The sequence below is a fragment of the Sinohyriopsis cumingii genome, chromosome 16, assembly GCF_028554795.1.
Source record: "Sinohyriopsis cumingii isolate HCF-2022 chromosome 16, ASM2855479v2, whole genome shotgun sequence".
In the NCBI taxonomy this organism is placed as follows: Eukaryota; Metazoa; Mollusca; class Bivalvia; order Unionida; family Unionidae; genus Sinohyriopsis; species Sinohyriopsis cumingii.
In genome coordinates, this window is record NC_142976.1 from 61969923 (window position 1) to 61996417 (window position 26495).

At 36.6% G+C, this 26495-nt stretch overlaps 1 protein-coding gene across 2 annotated transcripts in view; it reads right to left on the reverse strand.

Annotated features, from left to right (window-relative positions):
* Positions 1-26495, reverse strand: part of LOC149780550 (solute carrier family 12 member 4-like) — a 241300-nt gene that overhangs the window by 176978 nt on the left and 37827 nt on the right. The window contains exon 1 of one of the 2 annotated variants that reach the window (XM_089937580.1): positions 2180-3623. The exons of the other annotated variant lie outside the window; for it this stretch is intronic. Within the exon in view, the coding sequence (XP_089793706.1) occupies positions 2180-2315 (136 nt within the window). The 5' untranslated portion in view covers positions 2316-3623. Of the gene's footprint in view, positions 1-2179; positions 3624-26495 lie in introns of those variants that run through there. 2 annotated transcript variants of the gene reach the window in all.

Consider the following 26495-nt stretch of genomic DNA (forward strand, 5'->3'; position numbering starts at 1 on the left):
TAGTGATTTTGACCCTTGATTATTTGATCCCTCTTCATTACCTGAAATGGAAGCTATTCACAAACATTCCATAACGGCTGACTGTGAACAACTGGAGTTATTGTTCAAAAGAGAATAAGGAACAAATGTATGGACAGACCTAGCAGATGTGGGCATCCATACAGTTGCTAAGCATGCCACACTGTTGCTAGGGCACAGACCATTGCCAGGGAAGCCTACCCAGAAATATTTTCATAGATCATGTCCTAACATACATTTCTACCAAGTTTGATTTAAACTGGCTCAACTGTTCTGGAGACATTGAAAAAAGATTTCCATATGGGTGTGATGGAGGCACACTGTTGCAAGGGGAATCACCCATGATAACTTTTTATAATAAAAAGTCCTAAGAAACATTCCCTCCAAGTACGATCGAAACTTGTTCAGCTGCTCTGACAAAGAAGTTAAAAACAGGTTTTTCAACTACTGGTGACACTTGCTACAATCCAATTCCACTTATATGCTTTCATTTTATCACCATTTATAATAAAGAAACAGCATTTAATTTGCACCACTGTGCTTGTTTTTATGCTATCACTGGCGCTATGTGCAGTGACTTGTGTGCAGTAAGCTGGAGAAGAAACAAAATTCCTGTATGGTTGCTATGGAAGCCACACCATTGCTTGGGTAGCCACCAGACAAAATTTTTATTTTAAAAAAATCCCATCAGGTTGGATCAAAATTTGCTCAGCTGTTCAAGATAAATGATGAAAAAGAAGTTTTTCAATTAGTTGGTAAGGAAGCCACATTGTTGATAGAGGTGGTACCTGTGACATAATTTTGATAGTAAATTTCCTAAACAAATAACATTCAGAACAACAATGGCTCAGTGGTTAGCATGCCTGGCCCATGACCAAACATGTATTGGTTTGAATCCAACCATGGACCAACCAGGGTCAGCTAGTATGAGGTTTCCTTGGACAAGGCACTGACTCCAATTGCCTCAGCACTAAATAACCTACTTGTGTTGTTGTGCCTAAAAGTACCAAACAACCCAAGAAACATTCCTATGAAATTTCACAAAAACTGGCTGAGCCATTGTGGAACAGAAACTGAAAACTGACTTTCAATTTTGGTTACTCTTGAAGCCACATCACTGCCATGGGAGCCACTCAAGAAAGGATCATTCCAAACAAGTTTGATTGAAATGGGCCATATGGTTTTGATGAAACGTTTGAGAATAGCATTGTTGCCCAAGGACACACAACAGAGGCAGGGTCAAACCTTGACTGTCCTCATTTATAGCCAGGTGAGCTAGTTATTTATAATTTTATAATTTCTAATGCCAAAGTTAGTAGGCCATACGATACTTTCTTAATTGTGTATTTGTTTTTTGTTGGGTTTTTTTTGTAACAATGACTCATATTTAGTAAACTGATGACACGGAGTAAATTAAAGACACAGTTTTTGAACTTTCCAAAATATTATAGGCTTACAGGTTTTTGTTAAACGGGGCCCAGGGAGGGAAATTAATAGTACTGCTTATGCTTCCGTTTTTTTTTCAAGGTTCATATCATTGCAGCCATTTATCTTATTTGAGTGAAATATTCCATCATTCTTTTTATACTAAATAATGATTTCATTATATTTACTGGGCATTTAATTATATGAACAACAAGGCTTGTTACTGTGTGAGTGTTGACGCAAATCACGTTGGGGATTATTTAATGTATATTGGAACCGTAGGCTGCGTAAAAACGGCAATTTTTCCAGCAACTAGCCTCGAGTCTAAGAAATTATAATCTCCTTAAAGGCTGTAAATATCAAAAGGGTATTTTAAAAATGAAAACATTGGTTTTACTCTCAATATAAGCTTTACATTTCTTAATGCTTTTATTTTAAATATAAACTCTATGGTTTTAAAAAAAAGTACATTTTATTCGTCGACGTGTGTCAAGTATCCATAGTACCATTACCAAAAATGGTCCACAGCACCTAGAATATGGAAAAATTCTGAATTTCTCTGATTTTAAAAATAAATTGTATTTGTTAAGTATTAAAATGCAAACTAAGTACAGTGGTTTCATCATTTTTAAAATAAACCTATATTTATAAAGATATCTGCTCAAAATTTACAAGCTGCTTCTGTACTAACTGGTAGACGCTTGCATACAAAGATAACACAAGATGAAAGAAAAACCTGTTTCTATTTTCTCTGCATTGGTGGCAGTGGCCTCTTCCTTTTCCTCCTCCCCTGTATCCGTGGTAATCCGAATAACGGGAAGAGGTTCGGGAGGATATTGTTCATGCGACACTTCGTGCACACTGAACCTCATAGTATCTGATTAGGTTCACCCTTATCAATATATCCTTGTGATCCAATATTTACTCCCGTCAGAAAATTCTACACAAAAACTGATTTTTAAATCAATTGCAAATGTAAGTAACACATCCACGTGGTTGAATAGACTGTTATTCGGTTATAGGTACATGTGCCTGCCTTCACGCCAGTTGAAGGAAGTGTATACACCTTTGAGAAAGAATCTCTGCATACATTTATTCCAGCGACTGAAGATAACAGACTACGGATCTTACCATCTCCCTCACAAGGGGCACGCTTGGGGTACAGACTATGAACTTGATATTGTCTAATATCTTTCAAAGTGATCACGAAATAACATAAACTCTGAGGCTCCGGTAAAAAACAAGACTCGATCATTCAAGGAAAACTATGACCAAAGGTTTTTTTTTCTCGACAGTACAGGAGTATCATTGATCGATGACGCAGAGATTCAAGAATGCACTGAATGGCAGAGATTTCTACACATAAATTTAACTTATTTTTTGGACATGTTTTCTTTTCCGGGAAAAGGGGCGCATTTAAAGTAATAGCACAATTTACGGACCCTATATCAACAAAACTCATGAACATATCACATCGTACATAGCAACCAGTCAGACAAAGTTTATCAGATATGACAAAAGTACATGTCAAAATTTAGCTTCGTTTTGGGTTCTGGTTCTCTACGAACATTATGAAACAGCCCCAGAAAAATAAAGGTCTGGTCAGGCTAGCAGTGCGCTGCACTTGGATACGCCACAACAGCCAACCCAGGATGACCAGATGCCTGGATTCAGCACTATTTTACTCTAGAATCCGTTAGGAGGCCAAACACCAAGTTACCCAGCTATGGTGAAGTTGACAAAAACATGTGGCAATCACGGCATTTGTTTTAGATTAGAAATCCGAAAATAGCTTTTTCTGTTTTCTTGCAAATCATGACTAATAGAAGAATAACGTATTGACTCAAACAATTAATAACAAATTTAGACATAAAAACTTGATAAACTCCAAAGCAAATTAGCCTTTCCAGAATGCACCAGTTTGTGCAGTCATAATTGTGCTCCTTAAACTGAGTCAAGTAAAACTACTGCTCATTCAGCCCCCACCTCCAATAATAATAATAAGAAGAAGAAGAAGAAGAAGAAGAACAATAAGAACAATAATAAGAACAACAACGACTTTCATAAGTAGCAGGCAGTTGATGCAAAAATTCAACCTACGCTGAATAATTTATTTTGATGTAAAAACTTGTTCAGGGTATATTGCAGAACACTGGGATTCACACTAATTTCGCAATGGAAGCTCAACCGAATGTGCAAAAATAGCGAATTATTAAATCCCTCTTCTATTCTAAACGTTCTCCACTTTCTTTCAAATGGAAAAGGAAATTCCCCACCCCTTTACTTTTCAGTCCTAGAAAAGATACTTGTACATTGTTGTTGTCGTGGGGTGTAACGCCATTTTTCTGCACACGATAGGCTATGCATGGCTGCCAGTAATAATTGTGGAGGAAGAACCTGAGAAAACCCCGGGAAGAACCACCGACCCACGAGAAGCTACTGGCAAGCTTTCTCACATACCCACATTGGCTGAATCCGAGACTCGAACCTGGATTCAGCCAATGTGGGTATGTAACTACATGAAAATTCATATAACACAGAAATTCCGTTTCAGTCATTCAGGTGTGTGGGTGGGTGTGGGGGTGTGTGTGTAAAAGAGAGAGTACATCCATTCCATGTAATAATATTCAAGGTATTTCATACAGCTTTAGTCAGAGGAAAGGGTCAACAAACAATGTATGGAGTTAACTGTTACAATAATCGTTCATTACTCAAATCTTCGTAAATCACAAGCTCGTTTTTTGAACATAATAACCAGCCGTGTATAATTATTGAAGAAAAGGGACACAACAATAAACTTTAATTTGTTCCTTGGTTTGGAAAGTAAACAGAAACGAAAACAGTTTTTTTTATATAAAAAAAAGAGATAATTATTGGCAAGAGCAGACTAGAAGCAAGTCTAGTAATTTATTATCAGCAGGGATATTTGGTTCGTATTCAACAGGTGTGGGATACATTTAAAGACACTGGTTGTTCCTTATGTCAGAGACCCACCCACCCTCACTCCAATTTATCACCTTACAAAAAAGGTGATTGGTAAAAACAACATAATGATAATTTGAAGGCAGAAACCCCAACACACTTTCTCGGTCTGATTATCCAATTGTGTTCGGACGAAACAACTTAATAATCTATGGATTTGATGAACCGAAACATGGGAATAGTGCCAGGAGAAACTCAAAACACACACATGCGGGACGTCTTTGAAATGAACACTGATTAAGAACAGATAGCAGGACGGTTTGGGGGGTGGGGTCTCGTCTTCTCAAACTTTACCATCGTTTCATTCGTGAGCACGTTTTTTGGGTATTATTCACAATCTGAGTAAACAGACACATAGACTTTTGCTTTGGTGCCATTTTGAGAAAAGTTAGGGCCCTTTTGAAATTGTAGAACCAACCTCAACCCCAAACCCCTTGCCCCAGCACTTGACCTGGTCCGGTCATGGATTAATCGTTCGCGTATGAATTGAAGTGGTCCCAAGCCACGACCAATAATTTCCAAATTTGCGAATTAAAAAGATGAACAAAAGCTGCAGTTAAATCTTAAGAAAAAGCAGGTACAAACTGGTTAAATCCGCACCCTGTCACCGAAGACTACGCCAAGAACAGGAAAGATGAAAGGATTGCTGTTGTTGTTGTTGTTGTAGGGTTTAACGCCATTTTTCAGCACACGATAGGCTATACATGGCGGCCAGTATTAATGGTGGAGGAAGAACCCGGGAAAACCCCAGAAAGAACCACCGACCCACGAATGGCCCAAAGGGGTTTTAGAGCCCCAAGACCTCCGACTCCCGGGTAAACGCCCCCTCGCACCCCTTTAGGACGCTACTAAACCAACTGGTCTATCTTTCATTCCATAAAATGGTTAAAGACGGAAATCGTTCCTCTACAATAAATCAATCAGTCATTCGAAAATTTGGCGGAAAAAAATGTTTTGTGAAATAAATACACTTTCTATCCTAAATCAGCATGCATGTCACACACTGTCATAGAGAACAATGTTAGATTGTCAATGTGACAAGGACAAAACCAGGTACTCTGTTGCATTTAAGAGAGGTAACTCTGCTGGAATTAGACAAGGGTAAGAGTTATCTAGTCACAAAACATTTTCAACCATGTGTACCACATTTTTTACAAAATCATAAATCATAAAAAAAAAACAAAATATGATCTAGATATGAATTTACATAATCTCACATGTTGCCAAGAGGCTCAACTTTTTTTAAGCCTGACAGAAAGTACAACTCTTACATAATGCACCAATCACAGCTAGTGTTGTTATTTATTTCTGAATACAATGTCCCTATACCTTAAGCTCCGCCCACCTTGGGTTGTACAATTGGTACCGTTATACCATACAAAAGAATCTATGCACGATCTGAGTACGCGCGTGCTGGTGACATTGGAACTCGGAACAAACTTGAAACGCCACAAAGACCAATACAAAAATAGGACCGCGGTCAAGGTTCTCAAACGCAACATGAGAAAACAACAAAACTCAGTAGCGTACCAACTGAAAGGGGTTGGGCAGACGGGGACCTGGGCACCAGAGGTCTTTTCCTTGGGGGGGAGGGGGCCAAAACCCATTTAGGCCTTCACAGTCGCCTCGGGCACCATTTACCCTTAGTACGCCACTGACAAAACGCGTATGTGTTTGGAACACTGAAGGCTTGTTTAACTATAAATCTGACTCTAACTTCAATCGTGCATCACAAAATTTGACATCTGCTCTTTTTGTGAAACTTGGAGCAAGTCAGAAAGTTAATTCGAAAGAAAATATTATGAAAAGAATTTACTAGAGGAACCGGTCTGTCTCAAGTGTAAAGGAGACCATTTTAGATTTAGATAAAAATCTGATACTTTGTTTTGCATATTTGTCACCAGAATGGTCTCCGATTCGATGACCCTGATAAAAATGGGGTCGAAATATTTTAAGAAAGAATTCTGTCAAAAGTAGTAACTTCCTATCCTGATGCTTATCTCTTTTAGGCTGAAGACCACGACTGTAAAACTGGTATTCTTAATGATTTTTTTATTTAAAAAAATCATGATGCAGATTTTATGTTAGGATAACATGCTTTCTATGAACCAGACCAGCTTGATATGAAAAGAAAATCGAAAGATTCTGTTTGTAATGTATTCGGTATCTCACTGACTGATATATGTAAAACGGACTCAATACATATCCTAGATGGTAGAATGCACCAAGATCGAGAAGGAAATTTCACATGTATCTCAAATTATGGGGCTAGCTTAGTTGACTATATGGTTAAGTCAACTGGTCTCTTTATATCTTGTTCATATTTCGAAATTGGTTCTTTGAATGAATTTGTACATTTCCATATCACATGCGAGTTCACCTTTCAACTTGCCGATATTAGAAACGTGCATATATCGGAGGAAAGGTATACTAGTCGAAGTTTTGACAGGCACTGATATAATGAAAGATAACAAGAATAACAAATTTATTAATTCATTCCAACGTGAATTTTCTGAATTTAGATATAATTGTAATAATTCTTTATTTAGTGTGATTGATGAAGCTGTACAGTGTATCATTGAAATGCACCTCACAAGTCAGCCCGGTGTATGTTGTTGCAGTGTAACAAAGACAAGAAAACAACCTTTTTGATGGGATAATTACTGTGATCTCTTTAAAAAAAAAGCAAAGAATTTTTTCTCACCATAAATTTCTATTCAAAAACTCCATTCAAAATTTGACGAATGACTAGAATTTGATTCAAAACTTTGTTTCGCATGAAAATGGATAATTATAAATATAAAAAGAAAATGGAATCAACATAATCAAGGTCAAGTGTCTCAAACGTTTTGGAAGCTGATAAACAAACGTGCGCGTGAAGCAAAGAACGGCGCAATCTTATATCATCAATGGAATGAGTACTTCAGATCGTTACTACATCGTAAAGATTCAGAAACTCAGTTTTAACTCAATGACTGAAACTTCTGATGATATTTTTGAAACTCCTGTCTCCGAACCTGAAGTTTTCAAAAGCATCCGAACTCTAAAATTATCAAATTCGGGTGGACCGAACGTAATAATAGCCGATATGGTAACTGAAAAAAGGATTAAAAAAAAGACTCCAAACATGTCCTTATTGAGTTAAATTATTTAACGAAAGTTTTTATACCAGGCACTTCCCTAAACATTATATTCCTATTACACAAAAAGACTCTGATAATCCCCATATTTACAAGGGAGTATCTCTGATATCTTGAATACAAATTTTTACCAGTATTTTAAACCTAGGTCATAAAATCCACAAAACTGAAAAATGATATGACCATTAAGATAGACCGGTAACATTAATATGCAGGCATGAATAGTAACAAAATTTCATTGCCCTATCTCAATGAGAATTTGAGGGAACATAGAAACGAGTAAACAAAATCTATCAATGGCCTTGAAGATAAACCCTTGACTGATACACGAGATGTTATCAAGCCGAGATGCTGAAGTACACCGTACTTCGTTTCCGTTCCTCAAACTGTAAACTTGTACGACACAAATCAACTGCAAAAGAAGTCCTAATCGTCAAATCTGAATTTATCTGTTAAATTTAATTTCGAATCTTCAATACCTGAAAAGAGATATTCGCTGTTATTATGTTTTTACCGCAATGCTTACGAGTAATTGCGTACAAACCAAACAAAAGCTGGCACAGGTATTACCTGCCAATGATACGCAGGCGGTAGCGATGATGATCACTTGAGGAAATAAATAGCTGCCGTGGCCTAGTGGTTAGAGCGTCCGTCTCAGAAGCGGGAGGTTGTGGGTTCGATCCCCGGCCGAGTCATACCAAAGACTTACAAAAATGGTACTAACATTTATATATATATATATATATATATATATATATATATATATATATATATACACACACATAACGAGTGAACGTTCTACTGTTTGCAGAGATTTTCTTGGAATTTAATACAAATCCATGTCTTGTTTAACTCTTGCATACTGCAACTATCTCTGATAATACTGAGAAACATATCACATTTGGTTAAAAAAAATATTTCTGTTAACATTTTCACAAGAGATTTGGAAGTACAGTACAAATTTTTTTTTGTCATGACCTTTGTCTTTCAATCTGATATTATGCACGTGTCTCAGATAATGTCAAAATATAACAGCATATTCAGGTTAAATATACAACTTATACAAAAAGAATTTAATGAGATGGTAATGACTGAAGATAGTTTAGGATATATCCATAAAACGGGTTAAACCAGTGATTTCATTATCTTTTTTTATTGTATCTGGCCGAAATTGAAAAGTATAAAGTAAATCGCCCATAAATAATGTCCAACCGCAAAAGCCTATCTTTGAAATAAAATTTAAAAAAGACAGCTCAGCAGGAAAGGTAGACAGTAATTGTAGGTAATATTTCCCACTGCATAGATTTAATATAAGCCCCAAAAATATCGGTCACATTTTTTTAAAAAAGAGACAGAATCCGCTACCCATAACTTAAATGTTTTTTTGTACAACTTTAGAAAATGAATCTGCCTCAGTTGATATTAGGCCGTCGCCACAGACAGCCACAAAAATGTTTGCACTATACCTTGAGTAAGCTGAAGACAGTTAGTTTATAGAAAAAAGAATTGTTGCTGGCATAAAGTAATAAAATAGGATGAATTAAAATGCTGCTAAGTTTATGGCAAAACGTAACTGGGCAAAGTTTATGGCAAAACGTAACTGGGCAAAGTTTATGGCAAAACGTAACTGGGCAACAGTAAAACTGAGGTTTTTGTGAGAACATAATGTCCACGATGGGCAAAAAAAGATTATACTATCGACGCAATTAAATCCTGTGGGATTTTAAAAAAATAGGATTCCAAAAGACGATACGCTTTCCATAGAATTTTGGACATGTCGTCTGCCTGTTAGTGACATTTCAGTTCGTTTACTTGCAAAATTATTTATGGCAAATTTATGGCTATTTCCCCAAAAACAACAACAAAGCGACATGTTTATCTTTTAAAATGTGTTTTGAAATTTCACTGTAATTTTATTCAAAGGGAATACATAGAAGAAAGTTAAATGTCTATATATTGTTTTTGTTTTTTTTAAATAAATATAAAAGCCTGACTAATATACAAACACGCGACCAGCACCCATCCCATCTCCCTTTCTCGTGTATGCATAGGATATTTAAACTCTCTCCCTCTCTCTCCCTCTGTCTCTGATGTACTTTTATGACAATATATGTATCGAGTAAGACAAATAAGGTAACTAATGGATATTCTGTTTGCGTAAAATGTTGCAATATGACCATACAACTTAGCAGGCTAAATTCTGACAAAACGATCTGCACTTAGGTCAAAGATTCATTTCTCGTACATGCCCTGAGATAGACTCTTTAAAAATGACGCTGAGAGACTTTTTATTCAATCTTTATCAAGCTACAGTAACCTTTCTTAACCCACTCTCTCTCACTGATAAGATATTCAAACCTCTCTCTCTCTCTCTCTCTCTCTCTCTCTCTCTCTCTTGAAGCCGCGGTGGATCAGTGGTTAGCACTGAATGCGGGTTCTAATCCCAACTTCAGACAAGCCTTGGTCAGCTACCGTACTGTGTCTTTGGGCAAACACTTGGCTCCAATTGCCTCGGCACCAAATAGCATACTTTTGTTGCTGTGCCGTATAGCACCAAACCAAATAAATCTCTCTCCTCTCTCTATCTCTCTCTCTCTGCAAGGAATGTTTATGTCAATATATTTATCAAGCAAAACATATAAGACATCTACTGGACATTCCGTCTGAGCATAATGTTACCATATGACCTGAAATCTTAGCACATTAAATTTTGCCAAAACACTCTGCGCCAAGGTCAAAGTCTCATCCCCATCTTTATTTAACAGTAGCAGCCATGAAACCAATACCGTATCCTTAAACTGAACAATTTAACAGCAGTGAAGATACGAACCCCTTCAATGCTACCTTACGACAAACTAGACGCCATACAAACATTTAAATAAAAGTCCAATGTTGATAAAACTATCAGTTGAGGATGAGTAACGGTATTGATATTTTCAAGACGGCCACCATGGCGGCATACTGGATGTCCGAAGCTGTGTAAGATGAAGTTGTCTGCATTTGCAACATGTACAATGGGGATAATGATGGCATATCTCTATGCTACTTGTATGCACAATGACTGAAATTTCTTACCAGGTTTTAGTTCTGGAAATCGTGCATGATCTAAGCTCACAGCTGATCGGGATGGCTGCTGACACGTGGTCGAAAAACCTAAACTAGTCCCAAGTACACTATGAAAATCAGCCTAAACTAGTTCCAAGTGCACTAAAAGATCAGCCTAAACTAGTCCCAAGTACACAAAAAGCCAGCCTAAACTAGTCCTAAGTACACTAAACAAATCAGCCTAAACTATTCCCAAGTACACTAATTTTAGCAATATTAAAACAGAGAAAACGAATTTTGCCAGAGTTGGTAAGATCAGCTTCTGAAAGTGCAACGAATGTTTACAAAATATATAAAAGCACGGGGCTGGGAGCCGGGTGATTTACCTGCCTACTTTTTACTTAACATCCCGCTACTTTATGAAGAAAAAAAATAATAATATCGACATTGGGGGAGTTCCCACAAATACCCCGACTAATTTGGTAAGTCACCCTCCAACTTTTATTAACATAATGGAAGGCCCTATTAATAATTAAAGGTTATACAAAATACTGGCACGTGGGCTTCTTTTACAACTAACCTGTAAAGTCCAGGAAGGCAAAATAACCAAGCAAAGCTAAGATTTTTTTTAAGGTGCACATCTTAACTAACGTCAAGTTGTACACTCCATAACCCAAAATACACCCATCAATCTTACTTCAAAATAAAGATTCTTTTAACAATACACAAGATATATAAGTTCTTTTTTTTAGATAGCCAGGATAATCAGTGACACCCACCCCCAGTCGTATTTGTAACTTAAATCTTTTACAAAGTAGGAAACGGTAAAGCGCAATCAAAATGGTTGCACCACATAGTAGTGATTTCCGCTGGATATTGATCCACTCACGGTAATACATGAAATATTAGTAGAAATAGCTTTTAAAAGGAAATCACACTAACTTCTCAGTTAATTTTTCAAAATTAAAAAGGCAACATAAATTCTCAGGTGAAACTGAATGAAAATAACATTTTGAGTAATATAAAGATTATTTAAAACAGTCTGTTCATGATAGCAATAAGGACTCTGAACAGCAATATTATCCCTGGAGTTACGTTCTTCCTTCTAAGCATGTGCATCACTGTCATCAGTGTTTTCAACAATATGAATAATATGTTTATTACCCACCCACCCCAACCCCTACCCCAAAAGCTTACAAATATAATCATCATGAAAAAATATCACTTCTGCATTACCATACTAGCAATCTTGTCAGGACCCTTAGCACTATGCTGCCGATATTAATGAAAGCAAACATCATTAGTTCTTGTTCGCCAAGTTTTTCTAAGGGTGCGCTTGTTGTGGAAATGAACAGCATGTAACAAGAATAACATTCATCTAAAAGACGAAGAAAGGTATACACTTCACTGGTGACGAGTATGTATGTGTACCACCGCTGATCCCGAGGCAAACATGACTCGTCCTGAACAACTGGTTCCCACCACACCACCCTATACATCGAATATCTCCATAAACGGGGGTTTGTTTGTTTGCTTTTTTTAAAATCCATTCATACTTGTTTGTATTATCATGCACGTATGTCAGTCAGTACAGCTACCCGAGCCGAAACCTTTTTATCTTAAAATCAATATGAAAGTTCTGACTATTAACTTCTTCCCCAGAATGCAACTAAATACAAAATCCGGTCAACAAACTCTAGCATATATTGATCTGTTTATAATTAGCTCAATACAAATAATTAGCTTTGACGCGAGCCCAGTGTTAATTAAGTTTGGTGTTTAAAACTCCTTTAAAAAATGCAGATATCCTATGATGGTATTCAGAACTGCAGCATCTTCATTCAGAACCAATTAAATATTATACTGCAAGTTATGAAACACCGTATGGGACAAAAATTGACACAATGAGAAAGTAGCAGTTGAAATTTCAGTCACACATGTCGTGAATTTCAGTGTCCCACAATGAATCAAATTTCTGGTATTGAAAGTTGTTGCAAGTTATTTCATATGCAGAGACAGTTTTTCATTATTGCTTATTTTCTATGGTTGTGATTATTACCCTAAAGCCAAAAGGCACGTGTTCATGTCAACAAATGATTTGTCTTAGCTTGGTTATGATTTATTCCAAAAATGAACAAAAAAAAAAAAAAAATCATCATGGAGTTATGATCCTTCATTGATACTTCTTTATACGACTGTGACCTTGTCTCCAAGGTCGTAGGGGTAAGCCAGCCTGTTGCAGAATGAATCGTCTTAGCTTTATAATGATGAATGCCAAGTATCATGAGAACCTATTAAGGAGCTTAGGAAATTTTAGCAAATGAAAAAAAAAACAAAACCAAAAACTAACCAAAACCATAACGCAAATTTTCTGAGATAGGACTAGTAAGCATGTTCCATAATGAATTGTCATAATTATTCATGCCAAGAAAGACGATAATCTACAGTGGTGTTTAGGAAATATACACAAATTAAAAATAAAAAAAAATTAACTGCTGGCAACGTATAAGCTGCTGTCTGAAAAGTGAGTGCTATGTCTCGCTGACCACTAATGTCCCACTAACATGGACTCGAAATAAAAATTGTGTAAAGTACTGCAGGGTAACGATAGGGTTACTATGACCTACTTTACCGCAAGTTAATATTTGTGGTCGTCGCTTAGATGAATCTGCAAATAAAATAATTTGATCTGAGACTAACAAAGAAAGAAGGAAAATAATAAACTGAAATCAGCCTCGATAAGGATTTCAGGTACGAGACTGAAAAACAAAATTAAACTATACACATAATAAAAGTCATCGGAGACCTTCTTTAAGTAGTGTTTGGGGGATGTCAGTCACTTCACCGGGTCATGGATCAGATAGTCATCCTATAACGGCAATACAAAATACATGCAATGTAATCAACATCATACAGGACAAAAGAAGTTGCAGAAGTAAATAAATGAGTAAAACGTGAAACAATATGGGGATTTCTTGGCATAGAAAATTGGACTTTCAACCACCACCTGTGTAATTCAACAGAGATGGAACTTTCAACACAAACAGTTTGATTCAACATGTCAAATTGGACTTATCAACATAACAATATTGACATTTTAACCAGTCTTGCAGAGAAAACACCCATATCGATAAGACCATTCATTCCGAATGAGAAGCAGCAATATTTTAAGAATGGTCAGCATGGTGGCCATATTGGACATCCAACTGGCGCCATTTTCATTTAAAGCCAACTAAGATCTTGGGATCAATAAATGTGTTAAGTTTCAAGGAAATCATCCAAGAGAACTAATGACAAACTTGTACTAACAACCGGACGATGGATGAATGACCGATATAAGGCTATCGCATTAGATCTTCTGGTGTACGACCAGTAGATCAAAACATATTTATAACACCATAAAATCAGCTTTAGTTATTGAACCGTAACCTTGACATTTAAGAGAGTACCAGAATGTGGCATCTGACATACATTTTAATGACGATGCATACGTACACAAAGTTACATAACCAAATATCAATCGACTCTAAAGTTACTGAGCCAAAAGAAAATTGACGGAAAAATATTCAACCTTGACATTGACCTTAAAGTGATCACCTGTCCTTCGAGTGATTATTTATAAGTATACAAAGTTCAATCCATTAATCTCAGCTATTTTAAAGTTGCAGAGCACAAGTAAAAGAGTATGGAAAGTGACAATATTGAATCGTAACCTTGACCTTGAAGACATACCCGCAATGGATGTAATAGGAGTATATACATGAATATTTTAGTCATATATCATATAAATTTTGCAAACCTGTTTACAAAATGCTATGGTATGCAAATTCATATTTTTTTTTTTACATCTCATATTTCCAAAACGTGTGCTTGAATATCCAAATAAATTACACCAAGACATTCTCACATTTCATGCACACAAAAGGACACCTTTATCTCTTGTGCTGAGGAGGTAAGATGGGAGTACTGTGGTATACAAAATATATGCCGTAAATAAGTTTCTCTATCCTCTTCAAAAAATCCTCCTAGTGATCTATAAGTGCAATGGAAACCTTGTTTGCATAACAACAGGGAATGGATAATATTTGGTGGGCAAAGTAGGTAGTTCCACCTGAACGATAGTCTCAGACTGGACTCTGGTTACAAAAAAGGTTCCAGTATATTTTTATGTATAAAAATCTTAATACACAAATAAGAGTCGATAATTGGGAACAACCAATTTAATTTTCGGTGGGTGCTTCCTGAAATTTAAAAAAAAAAAACTGCCCCTCTGATAGCTTAAAAAATATTCTTGCTCTGTTTTGTTGGGGGAAAAAGAACTGGTTATATACATTATAGCAGTTTTAAAAAACTTAAATATCTTCAGCATCCACGGTCAGATGAAAACTATCCCCCCCCCCGAAAATTAAATAGTCGGTTCATAATTGCATAAAGCCAACTAGTGACCGCTGTAGTAAAATTGAGATCAATATCTTTGTGGCTTAAGGTATAAATTTAATTTACACCATTATACAACTGATGGTCTGATGTATTATTATTATTCGATCAGTTGTTACTAATTATTCCAGAGTGCACCTCGTAATGAAGCCTTATGGTTTATATTCTGAATCCAGATTAGTTTTTTCCAGGAAAGACAAAGTACTAATGTGTGAACTAATACTACTTTCAAATACCATTCCATTGGTAATTAATAATTTCATTCTGTTTCCAATAATCTGTTGATCCTCAGTTGGAAAGTCCAATTAAATGGCTTTACAAAAATAACAAGAGCCCCTAAAAGGGAATGATAGACTACTGTCTGAAAACGTTCTCAGGAATTCAGGACAAGACCGTTTCTTCTCTGATATTCTTGAGCGGCAACATTTTGAAATTAGACGCTGCTGCAACCATACTGGCCATAAGCTCGGCACATTTTCACCAGGACAAATTAGACACGATTAGAAGACTCTTGGACCACCAATTCAGGAGAATTAGTGACAAGATTGTCAATAGGTTTTGTTGTAGCATCCATCCTAGATATATGCGCTGCATCATTTTGATTCAGAACAAACTAGTTGTCATAATTTGTTGTCTGGTGAAAACCCTGTGTAAACATGACTATTGATTTTGGAATATTAATAAGGTCTTCAAGATGGCTGCCAGGGCAGCCATATCGGCACCGTTTTCATTCAGGACCAAATGGATATCATAATTAGCTTTCTGGTGAAAATCCTATGTCAATATGACCATATATTCAGGAGGCTGATAACATTTCCAAGATGGCTACCACGGCGACCATATTTGGGGTTAGATCGGCACCATTTTCACTCAGGACCAACTAGATTTCAAAATTAGTCTTCTGATAAAAAAACAAACAATATTTCTTTTCAACATGGTTGCCATGGAAGCCACAGTGGTTGTCAGATGAGAACCATTTTCATTTATGAACAACTAGTTATCATAATAAGTCTTTTGGTGAAAACCCATGTTCAAATGACCATCCACCGAAGAGGTGAAACGACAATATTGGCAATGATCTACCGGCGCATTATGCACCAGAATATTAGAGTCTGTGTTGCTGGTAGCTGGTCGTGATGTATACACAAGTATATACGGTAACTGGTAATGTCATTGCTGGGAATGAATTACCTCTTGAAAAGAAAATCCTGTAAAGTGTATGTAACTTCATTCTGGTCACATCCTTGCACTTCTGGTATGACGCAACTAAGATGAAACTAATGCATTGTGGTTTCCTGATTTCTGTCACAATACGACTGATAAATCTAGTGCCTAGGTTTTATTCCCCTTTTTAGCATTGCACAAAGCCTATGTGCTTGCAAATGTTGGCAGGTATTGTCTGATATTCATTTTACGTAATGTTGCACATGACAGGCTATTAAGTGATCCCCCCCCCCCCCCATGTGCCTGCGCCCCTGATCATCACCATTGTTATTTAAGACCATCTAGACATCATAAAAAGTCTCAACTTCACAGGAAAGGCTGAATGTTCCAATCTCCTTTTGCAGCAACAGATCGTTGCCGAGTTGCTTTGTTTGCAAAAACTGAACCTGCTTCAGCAGTTTATTAAAAATTATTTTAAATTTGCTTCTTGCTTTTAAAAAACACGCTAAAAGTACACATTAATTCTCTGCTTTTTAGACATTCAGAGCCGATAGTGTTGTATTTTTGTAAGTTCACCCTAAATAGCAATGAAACCTTTTGCAAAGAAATAATTCCGGCTGTACCCATAATACATTGCTGAAAATAACCAACAAAGATTTGGGAAAATGACTGATTAGTACATCAATTTCTTTGTCTACTGTGCTCTGCTTGTACTTCTAACTGAAATGGGCATTTATTTACTTGCCAGTTATCAAGGCTTGCTGTTATTGTTGGAGAAAACTCCGGAAAGCTGTACCTAGCCCGTGCTGAAATGGACTTCAGAGAGGAAAGCTGCTTATAAATACAGAACGATAGTCGATGCATGTATTGGAAACAGGCGGTTTGTTGTGTGCAACTGTTTTCGGTAGCAATCGGAGAGAAACGTGTTTCCTTTGGCGCAGTGGCCGTGGAACAACTGCAACGTTTGCTCCGCCTTTAATCCGACCTTAACTGTATGGCACTAACTTTATTAGCTATCCTTTGCCAAAACTGCGTAATTCACTCCCTAACAATTTATGGAAAGAAATGCCTCTAAGTCAATATCACAATTCAGTCTAAGTTGTTGGAATGGTCCATAGCTACTGCACATGTATAGTTGACTGTGAGCTCATTTTTAATTAGAGCTTATTTCCTGATTCAAGTAGATTTATTTTGCTTCATGTATGCTATGATGTACCGGTAGTAGATTTACAAAATATCAATGACATAACAAGCTCGTGAACTTTCTGACTTAAAAACCAAGATACTGCTGCTTCAAACAATCGCAAATGTTTTATACTTAATGTACATATAAATAAGGCCAAAAAATATGTTTCCGGTCGGCGGACCGCCCCCAATTTTCGTTTCCGAATCCAGCACTTTTTCCCGAAGGTAAAAAAAATAATAAAATTTTAAAAAATAATAAGCAAATGAATACCTGATTTGATTTATGCATCTAATTTCTAATTGAGCCGGTTTAACCCAATACTTAAAGCGCTTAGTACAATAAACATACCAATCATTATATATATATATATATATATATATATATATATATATATATATATATATATATATAACGTTTAAACATGTACTTAAAACAATAAAACAATTCCCTAAACTGTCATGTGCATCAATTAACAAATCTTAAAATGTGTGTGAACTGCAAACGATACTTCTGCGTACAGTAATACAATCAATCAGGTGCCACCAAGAAATGCCTAAAAACGAAATCCAAACAGCAAAAAAGTAGACTTTAAGTATTAACGTTTTATAATTAGTTTTCTACATCAATCATGGGAACTGTCCGTGACTAAACTTGCACGACATATTACTATGTGACTCATACCTTAATGTATTATGGCCATGTAATGCTCTACGACAAACGGTGCACATATTTAAGGAAAGAAAAATCATGATTAAATATAGTAATACAATTGTTAGCCAACTGAGATATCGTATATGTGTAATTTATCTAAATCCTCCCAGATTACCTATTTGTAGTTTATAATGACATGTTTTTATTGTCCATCTTTTATTGCTGAATGAATGTTTCTATTTTATATACATAATTTGTCAGCTCTTAATGCCACACGGTCTTAGCACATGATGTGCGTTTTAATGTTTTTATGCATGACTTGCATTTAATTTTCTGCATGTCTTATGAATGAATATCAACGTCAGTACAAAAGCTTAGCAGAGCTTTTGTTAATGTCATGATATCCAACTATAAATAAATTCTACTAGACTTGACATGCATAAAGCCAACTGTAAGAGCTGTTAGCCATTAAATCTGGGCCAATACGATGCTTCCTGTAGAACTTTCCACGAATACTGTATAATGCACATGTTATGAAAGCAAATGTTTCAGGGTTTCTTTCAATTTTGTATATATACGTGGCCAAAAATTAAAGACCTCTGCGCAATAATGCTTTCTATTCATTGTGTCTTATTCTGATTAGGTCTTTTTTGAGAACTAGCTTAAAGGCTTGTCTATACTGAGAAATACTGCACCATTTATAATCAAGAGTCCCGCAAAAGGACTGACACTCTACTGACCGAAAAAGAATTTCCAGGAATCCAAGACATTTTTTAAATTCATAACTGCAAACTGCTAAAACCATTTCAAATAGGCTTGAGCAAATAATAAGATTTTCAAGATGGCCGTATTAGATGTAACTTGACTTCATAAAAAGTATGGTGAAAACACTTCTGTTAATATTACCATTCATTCAGGAGTAGTGATAACACGATTTTCAAGGTCGAGACTATAAGATAGGCACCATTTCCACTAAGGACCAGCTAGACAAAATAAGAAGTCTTACGGTGAGAAACCCATGTCAGTTATATTATTAACAAAACGATAATTTCTAATCCAACTTTCTGGCAATACCCAACCTATCTATTGAGACCATATATACAACCAAGGTGTTGAGTGGGATGAATCAGATGGTAAAAATCCAACTTGAAGATCATGCGTCGAGATCGAGTGATCTATATAACTGATAATTGTTCAAGCATTTCTTGCGCATGGTGTCTTATTTATCGAAGTTAGGCCTGCTAATTATAGCTGATGTTAGTCAGTATAACTATTCTGGACAAGAGTCCATTGAAGAAGCTGACGCTATAATGACCCAAAAGAATCAAAATGAATTCAAAATACGACCATTTTATCTTCTTTTTTTTACTGATGCGTGTTGAAACCATCTCTGATATTCTTTAGGGATAAAAGTTTCAAATATATTACTGTGACATCCATATTCGCTGTAAGATGGGCACCATTTTTATTTGGGACAAACTAAGCACAAGCCTTCTGGTGAAACCCCAGGTTGATATGACCACACATTTAGGAGGGGAAGTAATAACACTATTTTCAAGATGGGTGCCATGGTTGCCATACTGTCGATATGACCATCCGTCCAGGATAATAAGAGACAGGATTTTCATATTTGAGGTCAGATTGGCACCATTTCATTCAGTACCAGCTAGACATCATATTTACTCTTGTAATGAAAAGCTTTGTGACTTTCCATGATGGTCCTAAATGAATGATGCCAGTCTAACAGAGCTAAAATAAAATCCAGGTTAATTAAAAATTAAGTTTTTAATTTCTACCTTATGGTTGTAATAGTAAAAAAGGAATACATGAAACAGGGCAAACATACTCTTTTATGAGTCTTCCAATATATAAGGGAAATAACAAGGACTATTCGCATTTGTCCAGGTTGTCATTATATCATTTCATTTGAACGTAGTTATGTTCAGGATTTGACACCCTTCTCAAAGCAACCAGGTATTCGATACTTTATTATGTTGACTTGGCAAGTGTAAAATCCTCCATTACTAAAGTGGCATTCAATGATCAGGCTTGGCTTCAAGAGGAATGTTCTTAAACTGTGTATATGCAAACATGATACTTATGGTTTTGCTTTCTTAATATAATCACTATGCCTAATTAATTCTACACGCACGCGCCCATGTTTGCACGTTCTGTATATGTTTCTACCTTTATATCCTAAAATTATTTTGTCTGTGAACTACACGTGTACATTTAAACATATCAACTAAGACCACTCAGATTGGGAAAACTGCTCGCTTGTGAAATGTTAGAGTATTTTACAGTTTTAAAAAAAAAATATATTACTTGATATAGCCAAGTGTCTATGCAAAACAAAACGACTTTCAAAAATGTATAGGTTGCTGTGCTTTTCCTTGCCCTACTAACAGCTGAACATCTCCAGGTAATGGTAAATACATAGAAAAGCACGAGCAAAAACAGCCGATACCAAACGCCCATGAAATAATAGCTGAATGATCAAACACTTCATCAAAGTTGCAGAAACTGAACATCACAGACTCATCAGAGATAAAATAAATTTAGAAAAGGATATGTACATGGGTGACTCTTTCATTACGTCATTCACTGAAATCAAAGCAGTTCTCCGTAACAGAAAGCCTGAGCAGCCTATGCATTGTAGATAATCAATTATTAATGGTTTCCGACCGCTCCGGTGGCCTAGTGGTTAGAGCGTCCGCCCCGGATGCGGGAGGTCGCGGGTTCAAACCCCGGTCGAGTCGTACCAAAGAATTATAAAAATGGTACTAACAGCTCCTGCGCTTGGCGCTCAGCATTAAGAGGTTAGTGTTAGGACTGGTCGGCCTGGTGTCAGGGTAATGTGACCGGTTGGGACATCATGCTACATGTTTGCGGCAAAATGTCTCAGTGCTAGACATCACTATAAACTGCCACACTGCAGCATCGAAGCGATAAGACTGAATTTTTTTTAAAAGCAACGTCAAAAATAAAAAAAAACATCCACCCACATTAAAGATTTCCGAAGGTCGCGTAAACCTTTCGTTGAATTTATCGTTTTTATTTACATTACTGTAAATGAGACTTTGAAAAATCCATATGAATTTTCATTTACATTATTTAATAAGAGATACAAGTTGCAGCCACATTATATTACGTCCCAGCTCTCCTCAAGTTCATAGCGCTATGATACACCTAGTGACAAAGTAGTCATTTGAATGTAATCATAATCATAATGTGAAAACCACGTCATTGTGAGCTACACTGCAAGCACTGATTTGACAGCTTGAACTATCAACGATGAGCTTAATTCAAATGCCAGTCCTCTTGAGTGCAAACTGAAAATACTTTTTATCGCTAATTAATCATATTATGTATTACTTAGGTGACTGTGACAAACAGCTATTATTGAATCCTACTGCAATCTCCAAGAAAACCAGTAATACTTTTCTTTTTGTTTTTCTGGAGATATGCTGTATTAAAGAATGTTACATGTATTCTGTAGAAAGCAGCATTAAAGCCTAGCAGCAGGGAGGGTGAATATACCATTTCTGGGAGTGCATTTTTTAAATAAAACTTCCCACAAAAAATAAAAATACAAAGTCAATAACGTCAAACCGAATCTCAAACCGACCGAGATTTTCTCTAATTGGGTTAGCTCATTTTATTACTTTATCTTCGTCCCTCGTGTTTTCAAATTTGTATGTGTGTTTGTTTACCTGTCAGACACTCATTGTTGGTCGTTCACCCTCCCTGCTGCTGTTGGTGTGAGTAATTAAATCATTATTATATCAATAATGGAATCTCGCACAGCTAGATTAGCTCGAGAGCGACTAGAGTCAATTAAGAAATATATCCATGTTCGTGATGCTGTCAAGCAGCAGCTACAAGCGTGTCAGGAGTCTCAGGTGGAATTAGCAGAAGGTGCATCACAGTTATTTAAATCAATTGTCGAACCAACAAGCAAAATTGTTACAGCAACTGAGGCAGCAGAAAAAGCTCTTGAAAAACATTGCCTGTTGATATTGCTGACCGTCTTCAAGAAGCTCAACCACCACCCCAGCAACCTCCTCAACCACAACCTCTGCCAAGAGTCAGAATTAACATCATAGATAAATTCACGCCCGAAGGTATTGCCGCTATCTATGACCCAGACCAAACAATTAATACTGCCGCGTTTGGATATCATGAATGAGGTAAGTATGTAAAATCCGAATATATTAAAACGATGAGATCTGCCGATTGGATTAGGGATATATATCGCATCGCTACTAATACACTGCATATTAGATCTGAAAAAGATGTTATTCAGTTTAACATTTTTAATCAGGCAGCAGATGAGCATATTAGACAAGCAATGCAGGAAAGGGGACAAAAAGAAGAAGAAATAAAGGTGAAACCTGAAGAAGCTAAACAATCAAGGAAACGAAAAGAAATGAATTCGAAATTTAATGAGGTTGAGCGAACAAGGAAACAAGGAGAAGATTTGGAATTTGAAGAAATTAGACGAAGGAAGGAAATACGTTCACCAAGTAAGAAAGAAGCAGAAGAAACAACTGGAAGTGGACTGAGCGATTAGGTCACTAGTGGAAGTGGTCTTATTACTCCATGTCCCAGCAACATCCTTGCTGATGTTGATCGACCAGAAACTTTGATTGACGGAAAACCAGCCGGTAATAATTCCACATAAATCATTACTGAAGCAGCTCCTATCTGTCAGAGATTATTTACAGGCGGTATCATGGATATTAATGTTTATCGGTCCCTCACTGATGAAATTACTGATGATTATTGCCGCAGTGATTGAGGGATGCAATTAGATCAGTGACATAATACTCAACGTGGACCCGTAATGGTCTGGGATTACCTACGTATAATGTTAACTACGGTAATGGATTTGGTGATGTTGTTCGGGGTCTATCAGTCGGGGGCAATCAGTCGTTGATATACATTTTCGAGCTCGTGTAGCTCGACTGCCCGCTTGTGGTTAAAGAGCAATCGCTGTCATACTCTCAGACAAAACAATGCTACTTGAAGGTATTGGTGGACGAGTTATTGATTCCCCATTAGAAAACGTGTAATGGATCGCGAGCTATCAGTAATTAAATCACTCATGATATTATAATGTCATATCATCATGTTAGTGTTACTCTGACTCCTGGTCAGATTAAAAACTACAATCAGTATCAAAAAGGAATTGTGGAATAAAAATATCACTAAAAAAAGAACAAATCGAAGGTGGTCCAAATAAACTATTATTGTCAGAACGTCAATTCAGGTACTTCAATTAATCCAAACAAAGACCGGCATACGACTGAATCTTTCTGCGGGCGCTACTAAAGACATCGCTAAGACGGGCGGTATATCTCGCAGCTATATCAGCGTTGATAGCTTCTGCAGCCACAGTTGTTGCAAAAGCAGCTGCACTTGGTGCTGTTGGAACTGCTGATGGGATGGCACTAAAGAAAGCAACAGGTTACGGAATAAAAACTTCCAAAAACGGGAAAGGGTCTAAGACTACCGGGAACACCCCACTGGTGGTACGGAAAAGGTCTAAGACTTCCCGGGACACTTCGTTAGACGCAAAGTGTCTCCTACCTATGTCCAATTTTGATTCACTTAATGCTGCTAAAAAAATTAAACATCAAAAACATCAGAGGTGTTTGTATGCGTGACCAATTACCAAAACAACAAAACCGTGTTGAAAGTGGTATCATTAATCACCATGGAAGTTCTGGTCCAGGTACTCACTGGGTTGCATACGCGATTTATCCACGTGGAATTATTTTTTTCGATTCGTATATACTGGCACCACCAACAGAATTTTTAAAATATGTGAGCACTGGAATACGTAGTATTCATGCAATCTGGTATTCAACATTACCAACAGAGACAATAACAGATCTGCCAATATGTAGCCGTGAAGTAATTACTGTACTCGGCGCTGTGTCATCATCAACAGTACCACCTCATAAAGTCATGCATGAGTATACAAGTAGACGGTATTACCGCCCACCGTCGTTTTAAATAGATCTTAGTGTAATATACAATGGTAGATATTTACAGAAGATCTACTCCGAGTAAGAATCAGGGTAAACCTCAAGGTGACTTACCTAAATATGCAACCCTTGATGAGGTCAAGGATGAACTCGATAATCCTTTGAGTCTCGCAAATGTGAACCAAAAATGAAGTCGTTGTTTTTCAGGATAAACAAGGAAGATAAACAAGGACGATTAAAGATGAGCAATATCCTGTCGACAGATAATATTCTGCGGGTTCCAGATGCGATCAAAAATAACGTAGTGGTGTTTGCTAAAAACGATAAAATTAAAAACTCGGAGGAATCAGTCTTAACACTCATGGGAGATATTTGTTTGACGCATTAGCAAAAGCGGTGATTTTATGTATGGTGATCTCAGTATGAGCGAAATACAATTATCAAAGTGAAAGAACCAAAATCGGACGATGATGTGGCATCAAAGAGATACGTAGATAGCAACAACGCCACGATCAAAACTGAGATTAGTAAATATGTTGCTGGTGATATAATCATATAATGACTGGCGATCTAAAAATACCACAGACGATGAAGCTGCAACGAAGAAATACGTGGACGATAGCAATATTCCGATGATAACATCGTTAGTGACAATCAATGATGAATTGACCACGTTTAGAACTGAATATACTAGTCATGTAAACATGTTCTTAAATTTTCGTGGAAATATAAATATAAATATTAACGATTTTTTCGGAAGTCCACCAGTCGTTCATATTAAGCTGATATCGAAAAGATTACAAATGGTGTAGTTCATCGTACAACCCCAATCAACGATGTATATACAGTAGTGTCTGGATCAGCATTATGGACACCACTCAATAAATCCATCATACATACCGCTGAGGTTACTGGTGTATAGTTAGGTTCTCAGCACTCGGCGTTACATTTACATTATCTACCACATTTTCACTGCGTCGTTATCCAGTTAATTGATCTTCTGGATCTGTGTTAGTGGTATTAGATCAAAACGATAATTAAGTATTTGTGGTGGAATCGGAAGAAAAGGGCATCGGCGTGTTGTACTATGGGTGTCTTGATTTCGTCGCCAACATACCACTTATTTGAAATGTTAGCAATTTATATAATGAATCAAAACCCAATCGACGTTCAACGTTTCAGATATAAGCAAGTGTGTTTGTGGCATAAACAACTGAAAAATATCATAGATGAGTATACAGTAAACAAACACAAAAAAAATACCGCAGACGTGCCGTTATTATTGATATAATTGTATAATCGGCAACTGCCGTCATCGCTGGAACAGTAACAGTCACCGGCGTATTGTCAGCGTCATACGTGATAGCACCAGCATTGCTAGCAGCAATGGGAATTGGTGTCATTGCTGTAAGCGGTGTTGCTGGTATTCTTAATATCATCGCAACAAAAAAATCCACGTGCGCAGTTGATAAATTACACTATCAGACAATAAAATTACATACAGCGACGCTAGCATACTCCAAGTTATCTTCGTTGATATCATCCGGTCTTAGCGTTGGAATAATATCAGATACTGAGTTCATTGAAATGATTAAAATTTACCACGAAGGTACAAATGTACCTTTGGGAATGACTGTCAGAATCTACGAATGATTTAGAATCAGTATTTAACAAATAATAATAATGCCAATGTCGAACGAATTACTGCAACAGATCATCGCTAATACAACTCCGACAAAAACCACGATGATATCAGCAAGCTCAACCAAACCTGAATTTATCGTTAATTTTCCAACTGCAATTTCAGCGAAAGAAATAGCACTAGCACAATTACGCGTATATCATAGCTGGCCAAATATTAGATCGAATTCATTCGGTGGGTTGAAGGCAAATAATTCACTGGGAAAATAAACCCGATGGAACTCCGATTGGCAAGTTGTTGGTATTCTCACATGTAGTTATCAAATCGAATAATGAACGATGAATTCCAGCACAGAATTAAATCTATAATGGGAAGAGAATCTAAAATAGCTATCATTGTTCATGAACCAACATTATCATCAGCAATATATATAAACTCTCTAGATTATGCCGTAGATATATATATATATCAGTCATCTATCAGAACTGTATTAAGATGGTCAGAAATATCACCTGTTTATCAAGGACCAACAGAACCAAAACTCGCTGATTTCATCACGGACAAGAAAATATTTATAAATACTCCCGAATATCGATAAAGTCTATGGAGATACTTTACACATCATATACGAGAGAAAATGTATTTTACTGTATATGATAAGATTATATTAGAAAGAACCTTGTATGCTTTTATACCAGGAAATGGAGAAGTATATCTCGATGGAGAATATATTAACGCAATTTCTGGAGAGGTTAAATCTTAACACACACGTGCACTCGGTATTTTATGAAATTTATTTTCTGATATAACGA